Source organism: Culex quinquefasciatus, chromosome 3 (genome assembly GCF_015732765.1).
Source record: "Culex quinquefasciatus strain JHB chromosome 3, VPISU_Cqui_1.0_pri_paternal, whole genome shotgun sequence".
Lineage (NCBI taxonomy): Eukaryota > Metazoa > Arthropoda > Insecta > Diptera > Culicidae > Culex > Culex quinquefasciatus.
The window spans coordinates 118294768-118316809 of NC_051863.1; the positions used below are offsets into that span (position 1 = coordinate 118294768).

General features: G+C 41.1%; 2 protein-coding genes across 2 annotated transcripts; one reads left to right on the top strand and one right to left on the bottom strand.

Moving 5' to 3' along the window:
• Positions 1-14: 14 nt before the first annotated feature.
• Positions 15-20637, bottom strand: LOC6050011. Its single transcript, XM_001866648.2, has 13 exons — positions 20278-20637; positions 17443-17600; positions 17165-17350; positions 16876-17092; positions 16113-16822; positions 8030-8101; positions 7706-7879; positions 2478-2619; positions 1524-1630; positions 1183-1386; positions 906-1119; positions 454-845; positions 15-389 (listed from the first exon to the last, which is right to left on the bottom strand). Exons 1-13 carry the CDS (start codon positions 20315-20317, stop codon positions 102-104), a joined length of 2904 nt encoding a protein of 967 aa, XP_001866683.2. The 5' UTR covers positions 20318-20637; the 3' UTR covers positions 15-101.
• Positions 6791-8434, top strand: LOC6050005 (serine protease inhibitor 27A). The gene is made up of 3 exons (XM_001866645.2): positions 6791-6941; positions 7007-7122; positions 7244-8434. Exons 1-3 carry the CDS (start codon positions 6887-6889, stop codon positions 8315-8317), a joined length of 1245 nt encoding a protein of 414 aa, XP_001866680.2. The 5' UTR covers positions 6791-6886; the 3' UTR covers positions 8318-8434.
• Positions 20638-22042: the final 1405 nt, after the last annotated feature.

The window sequence follows — 22042 nt, forward strand, 5'->3', positions numbered from 1 at the left end:
TTGTGGACTCGTGCTTGGCATGGACAAGGCAAATTCCCATTAGCGAGAGTATTCTTTATTCATTTGAAAGGGTGATTGCGTGTTCCCGGCCAAGGAGTTTCTCACTTGGTGGGATCTTCGACTTTTCCTACGACCAGCAGCGAACCGGTGTGCTCGTCCTCGATGAAGAACACAAACGGCCGGTTGGCGTTGAAGATCTGGGTGCCGTCACCGCCGAACTTGTTGACGAGTTGGATTTCCGTAGCGGCATAGGCTTCACTGCCCACCTCGTTGACGGTGACGCCGGCCTTCTGGAACACCTTCGACACTCGGACCTGATCCCGGGTGCCCTTGCCGCGGGCCAACAGTGGCAGCGATGCGTTGGTCGAAAAGATTTCACGGATTCCGATCTGAAAGTGGTCGTTGTTATTTTATTTTTACCATCAACTCAAACGGGCAACGCTTGATACTAACATCCTGAAGAGGCTTGTTCATCTCCTCGGAAAAGTCGAACCGGAACTTGGGAATGGTAACGTTAACGTCCGACTCGTCCATGTACCACAGCGCCTGGTGCAGACTCTGCGGCGTGATACGGCTCACAACATCGTCCACGGTCTGACCCTGGTGAGGCAGCATGAAGTACATGGCGAATTTGCCTCCCTGGTATGGCATTCGCAGCAACTGAGCTCCCAGCGTGGCCGAATCGTCGTAGTACAGTTGGGCGTTTTGTTCCATGTAATTGGCCTGGACCTTTCGACCAGCTGCGTTGAAGGTACGCTTGGGACCATTCTCCGGGAACGGATACTTCCACAGTCCCTTGAAGTACAGGGCGTTCACCAGCGTGATGACGGCTCCTTCCACACCCTCTGCAAAAGTAGAGACAAACTTACTTCATGTCATCAACTACACTTTGAAAAAAAACTCACCAGCATTAACAAGCTCGTTGATGCGACCGTTGGTAGTTTTGGAGACCCAGTCGTTGATCTGCTTAGCCGCAACCTGCGGCTTCGAGAACGGCACCTTGTCCACCGTGGCGTTGTAGTACTCGTACGAGATGATCTGATACTTGGAGATGACGTCGATGAACTCATCCACGAAGAACTTGGTGCCGATTTGGAAGTCGTACAGCGAGTTGGGTTTCTGAACACAAGCAAACAATGTTAGTCATTTCAAAATAACCGAGAACCAGTAAAATGATCCTACCAAAGCGGAGTCCAGGAACATGCGGTACTTGGACCGGGTGTCGTTCAGGTTACCGTTCGGTTCCAGCACCAGTCGCAGCTCGCGCTTGGTGAGCGTTTCGCCGATGTTGGCCGCATCGTTGCTGGCCTCGTACAGTAGGGCGAGGAGGATTTTTACCGAAAATGGCGAGATCACCGTGTTGGCGCGTTGCGTTGAGAAGATGCTCTGTGGAATACCAGGTTTTGTATTAGGGTGAGAAAAATTAGTTAACGTTTAGGGGTCCATAAACGACGTGAACAGTTTTTTGGAAATCTCAACACTAATGTGTAACCTTAACAAGATTTAACAATTAGAGTTCTTACCTGGGTTAGCTTCCAGTCAAATTCAACATTTCTTGTATCGCGAAATGGTCCCTCATCAGGTATTTCCACATCAGTTGCCTTGACGCTGAATGCTGCTAGAACACAGCCTGTGAAAATGTGAAAAAAAGAGTTCAAATTATAATTTAATCTAACATCTAAACTAGGCCATGGTCATAAACCGAATCCGGCAATCGTGAAGCATAAAAATCCCAAAAACCCGTACAGTTCAGCTTACCACCGAAGTAGTCAATACCGCACAGCTGACAATCACAAAGCTGATGCCGTCAACACTATAAGCCAACGAGAGAACCCGGGAATTCCCACATCGCGCATACAAGCAAACACACCAACTCACAGCTTGGAGAGGGAGAACATCAAAACAACAAGCAGCGGCAGTCGCCGGTTGAGGCCGATAAAGAAATTCAAGATCTCTCGAGCGCGAAGAACTCGACTGACCGGTTTTTTTTTCCTTCTTCTATGGTGACCAAAGTCAATGGCAAAGTCAGCAACTTCCAGTTCGTTGGACTCAAGATGGGATGGCACACCACCTTGTACGGATTGGGGGGATTCACACTGCAAATTGACGCTGGAGTTGGATTTGGGTTGGGTTTGGGTGTATGATAATGAGAATCCTAAACATTGAAGTTTTGGGGTGATTTCAACGCAAAATGGCGCACGTCACACTCCAGTGAAACAAATCAAGCGCGCGGTGTGTGCCACTTTTCGTAGAACAGCTGAAATCCCCAACCTCTAGAATTCAGGGTCACGTAAACATTGCGATCCGGTGGCGTTCCTTATCATCGCTGAAGTGGGATTGCTGATGGAAGATGAACTTTTGATGAAACTTTGAAAAATGCCGGTTACACAAAACACTTCTCCAACTTCTCACCCAATTAACTCAAAGCCTCAAAAACTTTTCAAACCTTACACTTACAAAATCGTCAAAACACTTACAGAATATCACAAAAATTGCGCTCATCTTGGAGCGCTCACTCGTGGTGTCTGGTTTCAAAAAAGTGATCCTTCCTTGATCGGTCTTCGGCAGCAACTGAACACAAACTCGCGCGGTGAGAATCCGAGAATGATGATGGTGATGATTCGCGAGTCAACCTGATTCGAGAGGATGAAGCCAAACGAGAGATCAGCTGGAGAGAGTGAAGTTGACACTCGCGGCCGGGTTGGGATTTTTATGTCGGTGTGCGTACGGGGATCTGGTTCAATTCTGGGTTTTCCAGACATAAAAAATTAATAGAAACTGTAAAATTTATGGGTTGAGCGTGCCTTGCTTTTAATTGTGTTTCGTTAGTAGTTTGTGCAGCATGTTGCAAAACGATGACTTTTTGAAGCACAAGTTAAAATTTCTTATTTAGCGACAAATATATGAAATAATGAAAGTTTGGCTAGTATGCACATTTAAAAGTGATGGTTAATAACAATTTAAAAACTTTTAAATTTAAAAAAACTTTACATCATGAACTGGTGAAATATTCATGAGTATTTATTGAATTTAACTTTTTTAAACATTACAAAACAATCTAAAAGGAGTGTTCCTCACCAAATCTGCACCAAGGTAGTTTATAACATTATTGATGTTGGGTTTTTCGATTGAATTAAAAAGATTTGATATAGGATTGGTGCGCTGGAAGTGGGGACGCGAAGTCGTGATTATTCAGGTTAATTTTTTTTTGTGTGCTTTTGTGCTGCTGTTCGTATGGGGTGAGTGCATAATTTGTAAAGGGAGCGCGTGGTCGTAAAAAATATTCGGAGTGAAAAGTGATTTTTTTTTGTGTGCCTTTTGTCGTGAATTATGTGTGTCGCATGCGGGCGGTGGGGCAACGTGCTTGCTTGACAGGATCGATCGTGTTTTTATGTGTGCTATTTCTTGCTAGCAATGATCAGTCCTTCCTTTATCATCGTTGATCGGAGGGCAGGCCGTCGGTTGAGTTTGTCGAAGTAATTGTGTTCCAAATTAACAGGCTGTTAATTGTGTTCCCTACTTCAGTCGATTGCGGGCAGTGAGGCCACGCGCTTGCCTTACTGAATTATTTGTATCTTTTTCGTTGAGTAATTGGTGTTTTTTTGTGCTTTTTTAAACTTAATTAATTGTTTGTGATTTTCAAAGCCCTTCCTTTATCGTTGATCGGAAGGCACGGCGTCGGATGGATTGTGTTAATTTTTTTCGAATAAGGTTTTATTTTTTTGCGGTGAAAAAGCCATTTCTATATAATGATCGAAAGACGCACTGACAATTTGAATCGTCGAGGTAATAGTGGAGCAAAATAACTATGCGTGAGTGATTTTGTGTGTTAACCAGAAAGACCATCCCATAGTTTCGTTGCTCGGAAGGCTCGCCGACGGGTCAGTTATGAAAGTCCTCCCCATAGCGTCGTAGCTCGGGAGGCATCGAAAAGCCAATACCTCATCCTACTAACCCAAAATAATATTAATCTCGTGATGCTTGAAGGAGATGCTGTGGATTCAACGGTCTCAAGTGGTATCAACAAGTATAAAGCGAAAAACTATGTGCTTGATGAGTCTGCAACTTCAACTATCGGACTAACATTTCTCTCTTTCGTTGAACTGCAGGCTTCTTGGGAGAGCGCCAGTATTGACTAATAAAGTAGAGATCTTCAGAGGTTAAACAGTGAACGGATGGTTGGCTCCCACTGATCATTTTTGATTCATTGTTTAATTTCAGCTGATCTGTCAATAACGGAGTAGCAGCTCATTGGCAGTCAACCATGCTCATGCTCATGCTCATGAATTAAAAAGATTAGATATAGAATAAATAAGAAATAATTGAAATTAAAAAAATACGAAAAAAAGCTAAAAAGCAAATCTTCCAATAATCTTTAAAAAGTTATGATAAAAATATCTATTCCACTTTGAGATATTGACGGTTTCTTATTTAAAAGTAGTAATTTGGATTAGAAGAAAAAGCATTTAGAATTGATTAAAATAATATGAACGTTGGATAGATAAATGTTAATACTTTTTACTTATAATCTGGTACTAGATAATCATTTTTGCCTTTCTTGCAAAATAAAGGTTTAAGGTTTGTTTTTGAAAAAAAGCTTTACTCAGGGATCTTTCTAATTTTGTGCACGGATTAGGAATTGTCCCAAGGCATTTTTTGCTGATTTTGATGCAAAAATCAAACCATCCACATTAACGACCCCCGGGTCTTTTGTAGTCTCTATTGCAAGTTTCTGCTGGAACCTAGGAGTCCGAAGGCTTGAATGGGGAGAGCACCCAAACCTCTTTCTACTCCAAGAAACCTTCCACCCCAGTGTTTGCACTGACGACCTTTAGATTGTGAGTCCAACCGCCGCCAGCGATTCCACCGGAGTAGGCTTGGTTTGGTGTGTTGTTTGTACTTATGGCATGGAGACGACTCCTACACTTGGAATGACTTAACGGCCTAACAACCAAGGCCGGGACCGACATTTTACTTCCTCATCCGATGGAAGGTTGCAGCAGATGGGAATCGAACCAAGAATCATCCGCTTACAAAGCGGACAGCGTAACCATTAGGCCACGCACTGCCGCACTGATTTTGATGCGCTCTTTTGAATAAAATTTGACTCGAGAACCAATACTTGAAGCTTGATTTTTGAGAACTATGTTGTCGGGACGAACATGTTTCTATAGATTCACAATTTTGGAACGTTAATTGTGGCCAAAACTATTTTTAGATGCAACCAACTTTCCAACAACGCACGTTTTTTGAAATTTTGCGCCATAAACTGAGCCATTTTAGGGATTTGTGTCTTATTTTTACCCCTATTTTTTCATTTTTTTTTTGTTTTATGCAAAATCACATACTGAACTGTAAATTATGAGTCTCAGCTCGTACTCGCTCGAAAGATCAAGAAATCGTCGCACTTTTAGAAAGATTATGCTACAAAAAATAAAAACAAGTTGCATTCTTTTACCGGGTTTACTTTACAATTTTGTAAGAAAGGCCCTATTTGCCTGTAGGTAGTTTTATTTGGATTAAAGAAATATTTTGATTTTCAGTAATCCCCCTCCCCTCTTTCCATAGCCAATAGCCAATTTGTATGTACAGCTGCAAAAATTGTGTGAAGACTTGTTACTTGTAACGAAAAACCGAACAATTATGAGATTTCGAAATAGAAAGCTCATAGTTGGCTTCAGTTGATCTCATTTATAAACAAACAAAAAAATTAAAGTTAAAAATTAAAATTTAAAAAAAAATCGTCCCCTTAATCATCTAACGCTCACTGTTTCTTCAAGCAACAAATTATTGAACTTTAATATTTCGGAATTGGGACAATGTTTCAACACCCAAGTTGCATTAACAAGTATTTATGTAAAATACAAGCAAAGCTACAATGCAAAATGTAGCATAGCATAGCATAGCATTACGGGTCTGCACTACGACAACGATGTACACAGAAAAAAATATGTGAATTTACTCGACACAGAAAAAATGAATCACATGTAAACTCAGTTGATGTAAACTTGAGATTCGACGTAAACGGTTGAATCACACGTAAAATCATGTTTTTACGTATAATTTGTTGCAAATAAACATCATATTACATTTAAATTTAAATTTTTAATGACGTGCAAATGTGTGACCTTAAAATTATGTAACATTCAGAAATATTTTTTTTTGTATGAAGGGTCGCTGTTTGCTACAGCTTCCTTGATAATCGATCCCGATCCTCTCGATAGCAACAAATCACTTCTCCAGAAGTTTACTTTACAAAGTCTTGCACGTCTAAAGCTGGTGGCAAAACTTTATCTACCCAGTTGCCTTTGTCAACACCACCAATTACATCCAGTTTAAAAAAGTTTATGTGAGATCGATCACTACCATATTTACTCTCGCAAAGCTACAATGCAAAATGTAAACAAAAATGGAAAATTGTTCTAGAAATAATTAAGACCTGTTCAGAGGTATACGATGCAATAAAGATCAAACATATGAAAAACACAATATATGATTAAGAGAAATAAATAAAGACATGGCACTTTAAAAATAGAATAAAAAATACAGCAAACAAAACTTATTCAGAATGAACACGGACAAAAAATAAAAAAAGAACAATCTTCAAATTGTATGAAAAAAGTTGCAAAAATAACCAACTGCTTTTGAAAAATCGAAGAAATACAAAACGATGCAACGACATCGATGAACTCATTTTCCAAATTCTCAACCCAAGAGTGAGCATCACCAAGCTCTCTTCTAACGACGATCATTCGTCGACGCACCGATCGGTCAGGTCTGGTGCCTTCATCGATCGTGTCCAGTAGAACTCGAGTGGCCGACTTAGTAGCATCGTGTACTTCGTGTGGGTTTTATTTTTCCTCTTTGTTTTATTCCGCGATCTATCATGACTCAGAAGAAGAACAGGTTCTTCTGGTGCGCGGTGCTGCTGATAAGCCTCGGTAAGTCGAGTTTTATGCTGGAAACCAGAAATAGAGTTGATTTTATGCGGAATATTTCGAACCAGCTTTCAGTGGGGAATCCCTAGCCGCTCGGAGGCGACCTGTTGGATCTCGCAATGCAGAGATTGAGCCGATGCCGGAACCAACGCAGGACGATGAGTTCGATTGGAAGCTGATAAAGGTACGGTTTTGCGGAGTTCATTATTGAATGCGAGAAATTAACGCTTCTTCCAATCCATTATCAATATTTACTTAGGGTAATTCTCACTGATTTGTTTTGGCTTTTTTGTATTTGCTTGCAGACAATCTTCTCCAGAAGCCCTGGAAATGTTGCAGTGTCAACGTTTTCCGCCAAATATCTGCTAAACATGCTGTACGAAGGAACCAGTGCTCGTACGCAAACCCAGCAGGAGTTGAGTGGCCATCTTGGACGGGACGCGGGCGTAAACCCAGCCCCTCCGTCGATCGTGAATACAATGGGCGCCATCCAGACAAATCCCGATCAGCTGATCTCCGCCAGTAGAATCTTTGCCGACGAACAGGTTTCAGTGACGCAAAAGTTCACCTCTACCGTTAGCATGATCTACAACTCCAGCGTAGAGAACGTCAACTTCCAGCAGGGTCCCCAGGCCGCTCAGACCATCAACCGATGGGTGTCAGAGGGCACTCGTGGATTGATTCCTGAACTCGTTACTCCCCAAAGCATCACAGGATCGATTTTGCTTCTGGCAAACACCATCTACTTCAAAGGCCTGTGGACCCACATCTTCCCGGAAGCTGCCACAGCAACGCAACCCTTTAATACCGGCGACGGCCGCACAGTTCAGGTTCCGTTCATGAAGCAGATCGTCGATCACTACTACTCCGAACCACCCCAGCTGAACGCCAAGGTCCTTCGACTTCCGTACGTCAACGGGCGCTTCTCGATGATCTTGATCCTGCCGAACGAAGGTAGCAACTTGAACCAACTACTGACCGCCCTGTCAGCCGATTCCATCCACCAAGCCATCAAAACGATGGAAGAAACGGAAGTCAAGCTAGAGCTGCCTCGGTTCAAAATCGATCACTCAACCTCGCTCAAAGAAGACCTTCAGCAGCTCGGAATCAACCGCATCTTCCAGGACAACGCCGAGCTGGGTGGAATCTCTCGCGGGGGTCAACTGCCGGTGAAGGTCTCGGACGTGTTCCAGAAGACGGTTATCGTCGTAGATGAAACCGGAAGCACGGCATCGTCAGCATCCGGATCGTCGCTGGTGTTTACCATCGCAACCGAACCGGAGCGTTTTGTGGCGGATCGACCGTTTTTGTTCTTCATCGAGGAGGAATCCACCGGGACGGTGCTGTTTGCGGGCAAAGTGGAGGATCCGTCACAGTGAGGAGTGTTGGTTATGATTTTATGGGAAGTGATTATTAAAATTATTTTTATCTCTGTTGAACAGGAATCCGAATAAAATATATGCTAGGAAATGAATATCCGTTATGGTTGTTTAATACATGATAGTTTGTTTTTGACATAGGACTATGTCTCTACTTACTATATTGGGGGGCCAGTTCAGAAATTCGATCCAAAGCGTCACTTTTAAGCGTTAAAAAAGGGGACATTTTGAACGCTTATATCTTTTTTCCCTTTGAATCAATCCAGACGGTTGGACCACCAATCGAAAGAGGAAGACTTCAGCTTTCGTTCAATTACATAGATAGTTTGACTAAACATAGTAAAAGCACTTAAAACATGCAATCAAAATGAGTAATTTTTCAGTACAAATCGGACAGATGACCAATCAGAGCGAGCGTATGCATTCGAGGCCGCGCCCCTTTTGTGCCGTTCTCCGGCTGTGACCAGCAAACAGAAGTTCCAGCCGTTTCTCTCTCACGTGGTAGCTGCCTGGCGTATGGCGTCGCGGTGTTCATCATGCTTCCATAGCATGCTAAGGAAAATTTGATGCTTTTTCAGGGAAAACCGTTGATTCCGGAGACATCGGATTGTTTGCCAATGCGCCAGGTCTAGGGACAACGAATCCATATGCTCTCTTCGGGAAAAGTGTTCTCCAGACCTTTCCCCATAGGCCTGACCATACCAGAAGTTGGCGCGTGATTTTCCCAGACCTGTAGGAGCGTTTGAACAAAAAGTTCCAATTTCCCATAGTAATTCCCATGTAAACTTTAACCCTGATGCGCGCAGCCAGTTTACAACCAAATGAGCTGATATTTGGCATGAAAGTCCCTATGGGCATGCCCTACAAGGGGAACCATACTAAAACTTGATTCGAGAAATTTTTGAAAAACGTACCCACCCTAATAATCATATTCCAGATTTCACTAGCAATCCAAAAACACATTCAAATTGTTTGGTCCTATGTCTTTCGGTTATGTCTCTGACATACCATCTTGAACTTTTATTTTGAGAATGGGCAAATCGTCGCCGTCGTGCTAACTTGTCGTACGTGCATTTTGGGACAAATTGAGTTAAGAACGCCATTTTGTGCATCTCACAATGCCACATCTTTTGACCTTCACAGATCCCCAAAATTCGATTTCAATCCTAAGATATTCAATGAAAACCAAAAAAGCTCCGAAAATTTTTGTCACTTTTCATATAAAAGTAGTTTCAATCTTGTTGTGCTATCTAGTCACTCCCTGAAAATTAATGTAAGTGCGACAAAAGGCAAAAGGGATTTCAGGTTAGGATGCGTTTGACGCACATACAAGCATTTGTAATTATAACTCGGGACTCCAGCAACCAAACCTCGGGACAATGCACAGAATGGTCAGCCAAACAAAACGTGTTTGTTATTGTTTACATTTCGTGCTCTCGTATTTGTTTATTCAAGGTCAAACAATAAAGCGACAAGATAGCACGACGACGTCGAAAAGATATTAAAATAGGGCCAAATCACGGGATTGAAACTCGTCTGAAAAGCCTGTATCCTTTTTTCCTTCAAAACGGTGGCGCCGCGTGGTGGTAGCTGCCCTGTGTATTACACTGTGAAATTATCCATGGCTAATCCAAGTAAACAGAAGGTGACAACAGAAATGTCTGTCCTAAGGGGAAGCTGCTAAAACACTTATTATTTTTAACAAATTTTCTAACAAATCAGCAAGGAATTACAAGTTTGATACTCGAACTACACTTAAAAGTTGGTTTTGTTATTTATTTTAGCAAAACCGCATATTTTTAACGAAAGTGCCAACAATATTCGTAATAACCTTTTCCTCTTGGTGGCGCTTTGTGTTAGTATGTGTGTGGAAGTTTGCGGACCTGCACGCAGAACACAGAACAGTGAGAACTAGCAAAAATGCCTAACTTTCTTCTGAAACAAGTTGACACATTGAAATTGCTTGAAGATTCATACCCGTGACCAAATGTTCACTTTTGCAGTTCGGCGATTGGACTCACAATTAGCTGAGCCAGCCTCCGGCTTCCAGCTCATCAATACAGATAAATAATAATAATAATAATTGGACTCACAATGTAAAGGCTCCACACCAAAGATTTTTCCGCTGAAATTTCCGTACCATAAAATCAACATTATTTTTTCAAGATTTTTTTCAGACACACAAGCTGCTCTGAACATCACTATATTAGTTTAAGCTCAACCGGTGTTGAAAAATTACTACATACTAGAGGTGGGCAAAACCGCTCTTTTTTAGGAGCCGCTCATTTTCGTTCGCCTCTTTCGCTCTTTTTTCAAAATTTGAATAAATAGGGTTTTTTCAAGAATCGTGTAATTTTATAAGTTATTTCACATTTTACTTTTATAAATTTGGCCAAACCAAATATTTTTTAAAGTTTATGTTCCTCAACTCTAGCCAAAGTCGCAAAAAATAATAGCATGACATTTTAATAAAAAAAAGTTTTAAAATGCATTTTACACATCCCCAGATGTTTTGCAATCATTAATTTTCAAAATATTTTTTTTTAAACCGAAAAAAAAAAATTTTGCATTAGGTTGTACAACGGAATTTCACCAAAAATCAAAATATTTTTGATCGATCCCAAAAAGCTTTTTAATTTGTTTTCAGTGCATAATACTTCTATTTTCATTAAAATTTTAAAGTTTTTTACTTAAATGAACAATCAGTTGCACACTGAAAAGTTAATTTCATTTTGTTGAGAAAATCATTTACTTTTGGGATTAATTTTTATAAGCATTGAAATTTTTGAAAATGCATTTTCAATTCTCATAAACAAATTTAATACTAAATAATATTTATAACAAAAATCATGCCATATTGAAACGGTTCTTTCAAAAGACCGGAGTTTGAAAAAGAACCGCGGTTCTTTTTTTGTGAGCCACGGTTCGTTCGCTCTTTTAAGTAAACCAGATCTTTGAGCGGTTCGCTCTTTTTTTGCCCACCTCTACTACACACTCAGATTTCAGAAGAAATACACATTTACTTTTCAAATCGTCTAAAAAGCTCTGCTAATGAGAAACTATTCAAACTTTTATTTTCGGGAAAATTGATTCCAGTTACAAACAAACAAATAACATTTTATCAAGGTTGGAAATTTTCATGTACTGCCCGTGTTCGCATAAATGTCCCAGCAAGCTGAGAAAAACGCATTTGAAGTTTGTCCCACACATAAGGCTACGTGTTAAGTTTTCGCGAAAAAAACTGGATTTCCTTCTGATTTCAACTTTTCTGAATGAGCACAAAATTTTGAACCAAACTGCATCAACAACTCAAAATTTACGAAAATTAATATGGGACATTTATTCGATCAAGAGCAGTATAGCTATAGTAAAAAAAATAATTCCTTAGATTATGAAATTTAATTTTATGAATTAAAAATAAATTAATAAAACCAATGAAAAAAAATCAATTCCAAAAATAATTAACAAAACATAACATAACATATTTTAATCAAACAAAATATTCCCAGCATCGTATGGACGATTCAATAAAAAGGACTACAAATTTCAAAATTTTTGTTCCTTGACGCTGATTGAGGTCGAAAGGGGAGGATAAAAACTATTATAATTGAAAACTATTGGAAGATGCGTTATACAGCCGTAAAGTTGATTTGCAATAATTAAATTTATAAAAAAGAATGATTTGATCAAAATCAAAAGTTTTGCAAAAAAAAACCTTATTTCTGTTTTGTGCATTGAAAATTTACAACAACAAAAAAAATCAAAGATTTTTTTTATTAAGCCAAACTTTCTGAAAATGATTCTTAACGCAGGAGAATGAACTTTATTTTGAATTTAGTTGAATGCAGTTAAAATTCTATTGAAAATTTGAACTTTTTAATAAATATTTTTTGCCCCCTGATTTTGGGCCGATTTTGCAGGGGTGACAAAAACTTTAAATACCACCCTTATTATTATAATTAAAATAAGTTTCATCATGAACCGCGCTGGATTTTGCATGATATTTATTTGATTTTTACGGAATTTTATTATAAAACAGCAGAAAAATTGTAATTTAAAAAAAATAAGGGGTTTTCTTCTCTTTTTTCAAATTACACCAAAATGAAATCCAATGCCAAATCAGCTAAATATTTAACGAATCCAGGTAAGCTTTAACAATCAAATTAACACTAGATAAGATTGCATTCAATTCTATACATTCATCTGGAAAAAAATTAAAAACAAACAAAAAAAAACGAAAAAAGAAATTGACTTTATAACCAATTTATAACTGTCGGCCACCATTGTATTGTGGCTAATACCAACCACTAGTGTCTTCCTTTTTATCTACAAGGACTTCGCCACCCTGGGATGCTAAGTGTATGAAAGTATGGCACGGAGCGACAGCGCCTAATACCCATATTTACATAAAGAATTTTAGAGCGCCCGCCGCGGGATTCGAGAACCGGCGACCTCTGGATTGTGAGTCCAGTGCGCGGTCCGATTGATCCACACGAGCAATATAAAAACAAACAAAACCCTGCTATAATAGGGACGTGCGTGGCGTTACATCGTGCTGCCATAGGGACGTGGCGTTACATCGTGCTGCCACCTGGTTTTTTTAAGCGCAAGAGTGGAAAAGTGCTGAGTCATCGTCTAAAAATAGACGGAGTCCTATCTCGCCCAGCAAAATGAAGTCGATAAAGTAGTCGGTTTCGATGAGAAAAAGTGGAAAACGTGGTCTATAAATAGCGACGCCATCCCCCTATTTGGTTGTTTGAAGTGCAAGGGTGGAAAAGTGCTGAGTCATCGTCTTAAAATAGACGGAGTCCTATCTCGCCCAGCAAAATGAAGTCGATAAAGTAGTCGGTTTCGATACAGAAAAAGTGGAAAACGTGATTTTAGGAGCGGCCGTGGCTGACTGGTTACGGTGTTCGCTTTGTAAGCGAATGGTTCTGGGTTCGATTCCCATCTGCTCCCAACGAGAAAGTTAAGAACACATAAATTTGAAATTATGAATATGAACGAAAAATCAAAGTCCCTCGAGGCGGGGTTCGATCCTCCGTACTTTGGATTGGTAAGCAAAAATGCTAACCACTAGGCCATGACGACTTGGTGCGCGTGGACTGGAATTAGGAATACTGTTACAGAGAGCGAGTTGTGGCGCTATAACCACGGCGAATAGTGTCCAGGGCATTCGTGGAAATACAATGTCCCATCCCAGAGGGTCCCGGAGTACCAAACCTTCTTAGCATGGTGCTCCCAACGAATACAACCAAATCTCGGAGCGTATGGTGGTGTGTCCCCACGCTTCTTCCTCCCCTGTCGATTCAGAATTGTGTTGTTGTTCGAACACTCAGTGCTCAAACTCAACCCAATTACGAGTCATCTCTGCGATACGGCTTTACGCTGTAGGCCTGGCCGCTTTAACGCTTGTGATGTTTCAATGCATTCCGATGCAATGGCGCACTACAAATGTTAATAAATGACAAGAAGAGTGCTAGGCGTCATCTAACCTAAGACACTCTACAGGATCCCTTCGAAAGATTGGCTGCGCTAAGGTCTGATTAGATTAGATTAGATTAGAAAAAGTGGAAAACGTGATTTAAAAATGGCGACGCCATCCTCCTATTATCGATTTTATGAAATCTAAGAAAATATTCAGTTAACATAATTCCTACAATAAATTTTCAATTCAACCTGCCTCATATCAGTTTGAAAAATAAAACATAAAAAACTGTGTTTCTAATTTCATCCATCACATTCAGGACTCCAATTGCAATTATACAATCAACAAAAATAACATAAATCTTTAAAAAAAATGCTTGTAAATGCCGGGACCCGTGTTGTAGGGGTAAGCGTGATTGCCTCTCACCCAGTCGGCCTGGGTTCGATCCCGGAAGGTCCCGGTGGCATTTTTCGAGACGAGATTTGTCTGATCACGCCTTCCGTCGGACGGGGTAGTAAAGTTGGCCCCGGTCTAACCTAGAGGGTTACGTCGATAGCTCAGTCCAGGTGTAGGAGTCGTCTCCCTTGGTCCTGCCTCGGTGGAGTCGCTGGTAGGCACTTGGACTTTTTTTTCTGTTTGAGTATTAAGACATGGAATCCTGATTACAAGGACTATTGTATCGTGTTACCCATTTTTACTGTTATTAAGCATTTCCAGATCTATAACACAGTCCCTATTGAGAGGGAAAGTGCTGTTCCGTCCAGATGCTGTAAACTCCATTCCTTGTGCCTTGTGCGCTATGTATCGCTAGAACCGCGGTGACAATTTTTTTGTGTCATTTTCAAGCTCTTCCCAGCAGCTATTATTTGCCGCGCGGGGTCTTGTAAAGACAATTGTCTTTTTGCGGTGCTACTTTTGCGGTGTTCCCTTTGCTCTGATCTGGACAATGCGACTGGACTGCAGTGCAATAGGGACGTGGCGTTACATCGTGCTGCCATCGGGTTTTTATAAGTGCAAGAGTGGAAAAGTGCTGAGTCATCGTCTAAAAATAGACGGCGTCCTATATCGCCCAGCAAAATGAAGTCGATAAAGTAGTCGGTTTCGATGAGAAAAAGTGGAAAACGTGGTCTAAAAATAGCGACGCCATCCCCCTATACCGATCGGCTGGGCATTATTTACATGCGAAGACACGAGGAAAGTATTTTGGGAAAGAGGCGCAAAGGAATATCCCAAGATCGATCACATGCTTGAAGAGCACGTGAAGCAACCGTTTTATACTCATACGGTTGCTGCTACCTCTGAACTTAAACCTAAGGCTGCCACCCTGAGAAGAACCCATGACTTTCCGCTTATGAGGCGAAACCCGTAACCATTCGGCCACAGGAGGTTGGCCACTTGGACTAACAATCCAAAGGTTGTCAGTTCAAATCCCGGGGTGGATGGAAGCTAAGGTATAAAAAGAGGTTTGCAATTTGCCTCAACAATCAAGCCTTCGGACACCTAGTTTCGAGTAGGAATCTCGCAATAAAAAATGCCAAGACAATGCTGTAGAGCGAATAATTTGTTTTTTTGCTTGTAAATTTGGGTGGGGCGCCTATTTGATACTTCGCCAAGGGCGTCGTAGACCTAAGGAACGGCTCTGGTTTTACTGAATTTTCATCAACTGAAATTTCAGTAAACGATTCAGTATTAAAGATATTACTGAATTTTGAGTTAACTGACATTTGTCACTTTGACAGATAGTTTACTGAAATTTCAATAAAATCAGAAACAGAAAAAATGCTGTGCTGAAAAATCGATTTTGAAATTATGTACATTCTATTGAGACATATTTGCGAACAGCTGCAAAAGCAAAGCAATCCACCTAAACGACCCCCGGGTCTTTTGTGGTATCTGTTGCAAGTTTGCTGCTCATTTCTAGGCGTCCGAAGGTTATGTGTGGTGAGTCACCCAAAACCTCTTTTACGCTAATGGACCGACGTTTTACTTCCCTATCCGATAGAAAGCCAGGAGGATAAGGCGGGAATCGAACCCGCGCCCCATAGCAACTTAGGGAGCGGCAGCCGAAGCCGCTAACCACCGCGCCACGAGGCCACGAGTTGCAGTATACGTTAATTACGTCAAAATGTGTACATGTGATTCACTTAAGATTGTAATGAAAGAGATTTATAGTAAAAGTTGTATTTAGTCATAGATAATAACATAATTTGTGTAACGTCACTCCAAAAAGGCTCTCTTCCTGAACAAAATCTCTCGAGTATTTCCGCTCAGCTCCACTCACTGCGAGCCATCCCCAAACTACTGCCGAGACTAAACGTAATAAAGCTCAACTAGTAAAATTGGTAGCACCGCCCGCTCCTAGATTGCATTCCTCGTGGTCCCATGGGTCCCTGGCGCCACCATCGGATCTTGCACCTTCCCCACGAACAACAGTGCGTCCGATTCCTCGTCTTTGATGTAAAACATGAAGGGCCGTTCAGCTATAAACTCGATCGGATTGTCATCAATTCCGAACTTGTTCACCAGCTGAATTTCCGTCGCCGCAAAGGCAAGCGTTCCCTTTTCGTTGACCTCGATGCCGGCTTTCTGGAGTATTTTGGAGACCTGCAGGGTTTCATTTAGTCCTCCCGAGAGTTGTGGCAGCGACGCCCGGTTGGTGAACACCTCGGAAATGCCAAGCGTGGTCAGGGCATCGTTGAGGGTGGCTCCGTAGTCAAACTTGAACTTGGGGATGACCACAACCACTTCTTCGCGGAGTAATTTACTCTCTAGTTTGATTAGGTTGTCCGCCGTTAGGGTCGACACCATTTGGTCCAGCGTTCGGTTTGCGTACGGGAGCACGATGTACATCGAGAAGAGGCGACCCTTGTACGGTAGTCGGACCACCTCGAGCTGAAGTTCCGGGTCGTCCAGGTACGCGTAGATGTCGGTTTGTTCCATGAACTCTGGTTTGGTGCTGTGGTTCGGGCTGACGTGGAACTCTCGCTTGCGGGTGTTGTTCTCGTCGAAGGAGTTGCGCCACGAAGCCTTCAGGAAGAGTACGTTCGCGATGATCATCACCGAGTTTTTGATGTGATCTGAAATTAACAGATGAACATGATTTGAAACTCCTTGTTTTTATCGAACCTACCTTCAGTCACCAGCTCGTTCAGATGTCCGTGGGTAATGTTAGAACACCAGTCGTTCACCCTGGCGACCGTTTCCGTCGTTTTGCCAAAGTCAACCCGTTCGATGTTGGTTTTGTAGCACCACTCCACCAGTTCGGTGTAATTGGCGGTAACGTTCGCCACGTCATCGTCCACGTAGACACGTGTCCCAATGTTGAACTCGTAGTTGCCGTTCTCCTTCTGCCAAAAACGGAAAGATAAAACATCAAACTTAAAACTGTGTATCGATTTTGACGCTACAATCGTACGAACCGTTGAACTTTCCAGGAACTCCCGATACAGCTCCCGGCTCTTGTCCAGATTCACCCCGACCAGGGCCTTGGAGAGTTCACGCTTGGTGGTGCTGTTTTCACCTGCCGCCTCGTACAGCAGCGTGAGCAGCAACTTGACGGAAAACGGCGAGAAAATTGTGTTTTGTTGCTCGCGCTGGAAAACTTCCTAAAACGATAGAAAGAAGAAAAGAAAAAAAAACCTTAAAGAGACTTCACCGGAAGAATTCCGCGGCCTTTGGGGGGCCATACGCGACGCACCTTTACCAGCTTCCAATCAAAGTCATTGTTGAGGGAAACGACTTCGGGGTCCAACGATGGCGGCGGTGGTGGTGGCAGCGATAAAGGCAGGTTCGTTTGTATCTGGTTTGATTGGTGCTGGGACACGGTCTCCGATGACACGAGCGATGCCAGCAGAACTGGGGAAGGGAAGAAGAGGGGAAAAAATGAGTTGTGTGGTCTCGGAATCGAAAATTTCCATCCTGGGGAAGACGTGGTCACCCACACAACCCACCCGCTCAGAGGGGCCACTTGGAAATGGTAACATTATTGGAGGAGGAAAATCGGATGCTCTCTGTTTGCGTAAAGTTTTCCAAACCAAAACATGGTGAACGTTGTTTGATTGGTTTAACTTTAAGGTTTAAGGGAGTGTTTTCGTCGAACAAGTGAATTGCTTTTTTCAATCTTTGTTTAAACAGGCCTGTCCCTTTAAAATTTGTCCCTTTTATTTGTCAGTATTCGTTGTTGATCAATATCGAAAGCATCATTATATAAAATAATAACACATTATTTTCTTCTTTTTCCAGGTAAGGTTAAAATAGTCTTCCCAATATTGGATAACCCAGTTGTAAGTAAACTCGATTGCTCCAAATTTGCATCAATCCGAAATTAAATGACAACTGCATTGTGGCGATGACTACTGTGAATCTGTTTCTTTCATTTCAAGCTCGCTTAATAAAAGTGGCTGGAAATCCCCGGTAGAAAATTTCTGTTGAACAGCAAATAAATCTCGCAAGAGATTCACGAATAATGCTAAGTTGTGTTGGTCCGAGCCGGGATTTGAACCGCGATCATCCGCTTACCAGGCGAAATCTCACTTTTTCAGTTTAAATTGAGTTAAAATTATAGCATAAAAGAGATAATATTCAACCTGGGTAATTCTCTACCAACTCACACGAAATCGGGAAAAGTTGCCCCGACCCCTCTTCGATTTGCGTGAAACTTTGTCCTAAGGGGTAACTTTTGTCCCTGATCACGAAACCGAGGTCCGTTTTTTTGATATCTCGTGACGGAGGGGCGGTACGACCCCTTCCATTATTGAACATGCGAAAAAAGAGGTGTTTTTCAACAATTTGCAGCCTGAAACGGTGATGAGATAGAAATTTGGTGTCAAAGGGACTTTTATGTAAAATTAGACGCCCGATTTGATGGCGTACTCAGAATTCCGAATAAACGTATTTTTCATCGAAAAAAACACTAAAAACGTTTTAAAAATTCTCCCATTTTCCGTAACTCGACTGTAAAAATTGTTGGAACATGTCATTTTATGGGAAATTTAATGTACTTTTCGAATCTACATTGACCCAGAAGGGTCATTTTTTCATTTAGAACAACATTTTTCATTTTAAAATTTCGGGTTATTTTTTAGAGTGTAACAATGTTCTACAAAGTTGTAGTGCAGACAAATACAAAAATTTTGATATATAGACAAAAGGGGTTTGATTTTACGAAAAAAAGTTTTGAAAAAGTTACTTTTTGCGTTTCTCTTTGTTTCGTCGTCCGTGTCTGTCGCGGGTGACCATGAATGGCCATGATCGATGACGACCAAATCTTTCAAAACTTTTTTTCGTAAAATTACGATAACTCGAGATGTTTATAAGCAAACCCCTTATGTCTACATATCAATTTTTTTGTAATTGTCTGCTCTACAACTTTGTAGAACATTGTTACACTCTAAAAAATAACCCTGCAAAGTTAGAAAAAACACGAAATTTTAAAATGAAAAATTTTGTTCTAAATGAAAAACTGACCCTTCTGGGTCAATGTAGATTCGAAAAGTACATTAAATTTCCCATAAAATGACATGTTCCAAAATTTTTTACAGTCGAGTTACGGAAAATGGGATAATTTTTAAAACGTTTTTAATGTTTTTTTCGATGAAAAATACGTTTTTTTCGAAATTCTGAGTACGCCATCAAATCGGGCGTCTAATTTTACATTAAAGTTCCTTTGACACCAAATTTCTATCTCATCACCGTTTCAGGCTGCAAATTGTTGAAAAACACCTCTTTTTTCGCATGTTCAAAAATGGAAGGGAGATATCAAAAAACGGACCTCGGATTCGTGATCAGGGACAAAAGTTACCCCTTAGGACAAAGTTTCACGCAAATCGAAGAGGGGTCGGGGCAACTGATGTGTGAGTTGGCGGAGAATTACCCACCTTCCAAAATTACACCTGGTCTGTCGTGTGCTATCTTGTGACAACGACTATTTTGGATGAAATTGAGGTAATGATGATGTTTTGTTAAACTCAACAATCCCAACAAGATGCTTTGTTTAATCATCACTCGATTACGAATGACTTTCTCTAATCAAATCTCTAACGATCTTTTTTGCGAACATGTTCCTTCCCAAAACCCGGAAACCTACATTTTCTTTCTTTGTTTTGATCGAACGTTTCGTCTCCTTACCTCCGTCACCCCTTGCCTGTTACGCTTCCACTTCTACTACTTGCAGGCTGATGACGACGTTCTACTGCTTACAAACAGAGCTCCAGCAAAGCGACCCGATAACGATCTTAATTACAGAAGCTAAAACTAAAACTACTCGCCGATGAACGGCAAGTCCAAGTTCAATGCAAAACTGCTTGGTCGTGACCGCCGTCATCATCAACCCCACTGGGCAGAGGAAGTTGTAGAACGAGTCTCGGCGTTGACGTGAAGGAATTACCGGTTAAACCACTTTTTCTGACCTCCAAACTCGGGAGGAATTCACCAAACAAGAAGCGACTGCAGACCAGAACTGCCGTGGTGAAGAAAGTTTGCATGGCTTGAACAACAACTTGTTGTTGTAGTTGTTGACGTACAGAACACTTACACAGTAGCACTACGCAACTTCGTTGACCAGCGGACTCCATGCTCGCGGTTTACGATGTTCTGCTAGTTCCGTGTACGGCGTCCGGGCAGATCTTCAGGTGACGTAATGCGCTGATCGATAACCAACAGTTCTGCTGGAATTCTGCACGCGTCTTCCGCAATTCTTCAGAACAAATTCCGCGATGTACGAGTACGACAAACAACAAGTCTGACAGTGCCGATCAGGCAAACGCGTTCACTACGACGACGACTCCAGCTCAACTCGGCGATAACAATCTAAACACGAAGACCAGCGCAAAATTTGATGCTCATCGGAGTGAAATTCACTCTTGCGCGCTCACACTCTCGCTCTCTCATCAACCGATCCAACTAACGATCGACAGTCAACTGGCAGGCATTAGTAAGGTCGGATGGACGGTCCCGGGACAGACAGCAGTGTTGATGAATGATGGTTGAGCTGGTGACGGACGATCGGGGATCGTCGCGGCAGTCACTTGCACTGTGATAGTGAGTTCCCCAATGGCGATGATGATCACGGAGCTGTGACGGCAGAGCAACGTTGGTTGAAGCTTGGGGGCTTTTCCGTAATCGATAACCGTTGGTTTTATTTTTGGAGAAGATTCCCGTAATTTTAAGCGTTTGTAGAATTGTGGTAGGGTAGAGGACCCAGTTTTCGCCCTGCTCCAGTTTTCGCCCACCTACTGGATTTAATCTGTATTTAGCAAACTCATACCGTTTTTTGGTTGAATTTATTATGCAGGTTTACATATTCATTCATTTCTAGTACTAATTGAATCTTTCCTAATGAATTTCTATTGTTTATTAAGTTTTTATAAGCTTTTCAAAAAAAGCCTTACTGCAGCCGCCATATTTTTGTCAATTTAGACTACAGCGGGTAATAATGTTAATGAGGGAAAACAACTAATTTTGTCCGAAAATAATGTAAATGAATAATTCATTAGTTCACTGTATGTCTGAATTTCATGAAAATCTAGTGATTTTCCTGTTTTAAACGTTTACCAAAGGTTATTTCAATAAAATAAAGTGGGCGATTTCTGGGGTCATGAAAAAACATTCGATCCAATTTTCGACCAGGGCGAAATCTAGTATTGTGTTTTAAGATTTTATCTAGAACCAGTTTTCGTTTACCATAAAAACTTTTCTAATCGCAGCGAAATGTGCTTGAAAATATATTTGGAACATTCTAGATTATTTTTAAAGGTTAAATAATCATTTTAATTACTTTCATTCATAAGGGGTTTTGGTTCAAATGTTGTAAAAGTTTACTGGTACATAGGAGAACAAATTAAACAGAGGATGGAGAAGTAGTTACACATGTGCTTTAATATTTTTATTAAGAGGTACTCGATGTTTTAAATTGTGTCAATTCGGGAGCAAAGGACCCATAGGGTTAAAGATCCCCTAACAAAATCAACAACAACATGGAGCTAATTGTAACTGTGTGCCCTTATCTTGGGTGAACAGGGATACATGAGTTCTATCACAAATTTTGATTCAGTCATATTTTTTTAGTGAGAGTGAGAAGATGTTTTGGTTTTAGTTATAATAGACAGAGAATCTCAAAATAAGTAAGATATAGATAAATAAGTAAGATATAGATAATTTTTGTAATTGTCTGCTCTACAACTTTGTAGAACATTGTTACACTCTAAAAAACAATCCTTAAAATGAAAAATTTTATTCTAAATGAAAAAATGACCCTTCTGGGTCAATGTAGATTCGAAAAGTACATTAAATTTCCCATA

Bases quoted from the DNA above. Each gene is read 5' to 3' on its own strand.
- LOC6050005 (XM_001866645.2), top strand. From the start codon at position 6,887: ATGACTCAGAAGAAGAACAGGTTCTTCTGGTGCGCGGTGCTGCTGATA. The intron at 6,942-7,006 runs GTAAGTCGAGTT...ATTTCGAACCAG, and splicing joins GGTGCTGCTGATAAGCCTCG to CTTTCAGTGGGGAATCCCTA. The intron at 7,123-7,243 runs GTACGGTTTTGC...ATTTGCTTGCAG, and splicing joins TCGATTGGAAGCTGATAAAG to ACAATCTTCTCCAGAAGCCC.
- LOC6050011 (XM_001866648.2), bottom strand. From the start codon at position 20,317: ATGGAGTCCGCTGGTCAACGAAGTTGCGTAGTGCTACTGT. The intron at 7,880-8,029 runs GTCTTCTTTGAG...TTCGTTCGGCAG, and splicing joins TTGATTCCGAGCTGCTGAAG to GATCAAGATCATCGAGAAGC. The intron at 1,387-1,523 runs GTAAGAACTCTA...GGTATTCCACAG, and splicing joins TTGACTGGAAGCTAACCCAG to AGCATCTTCTCAACGCAACG.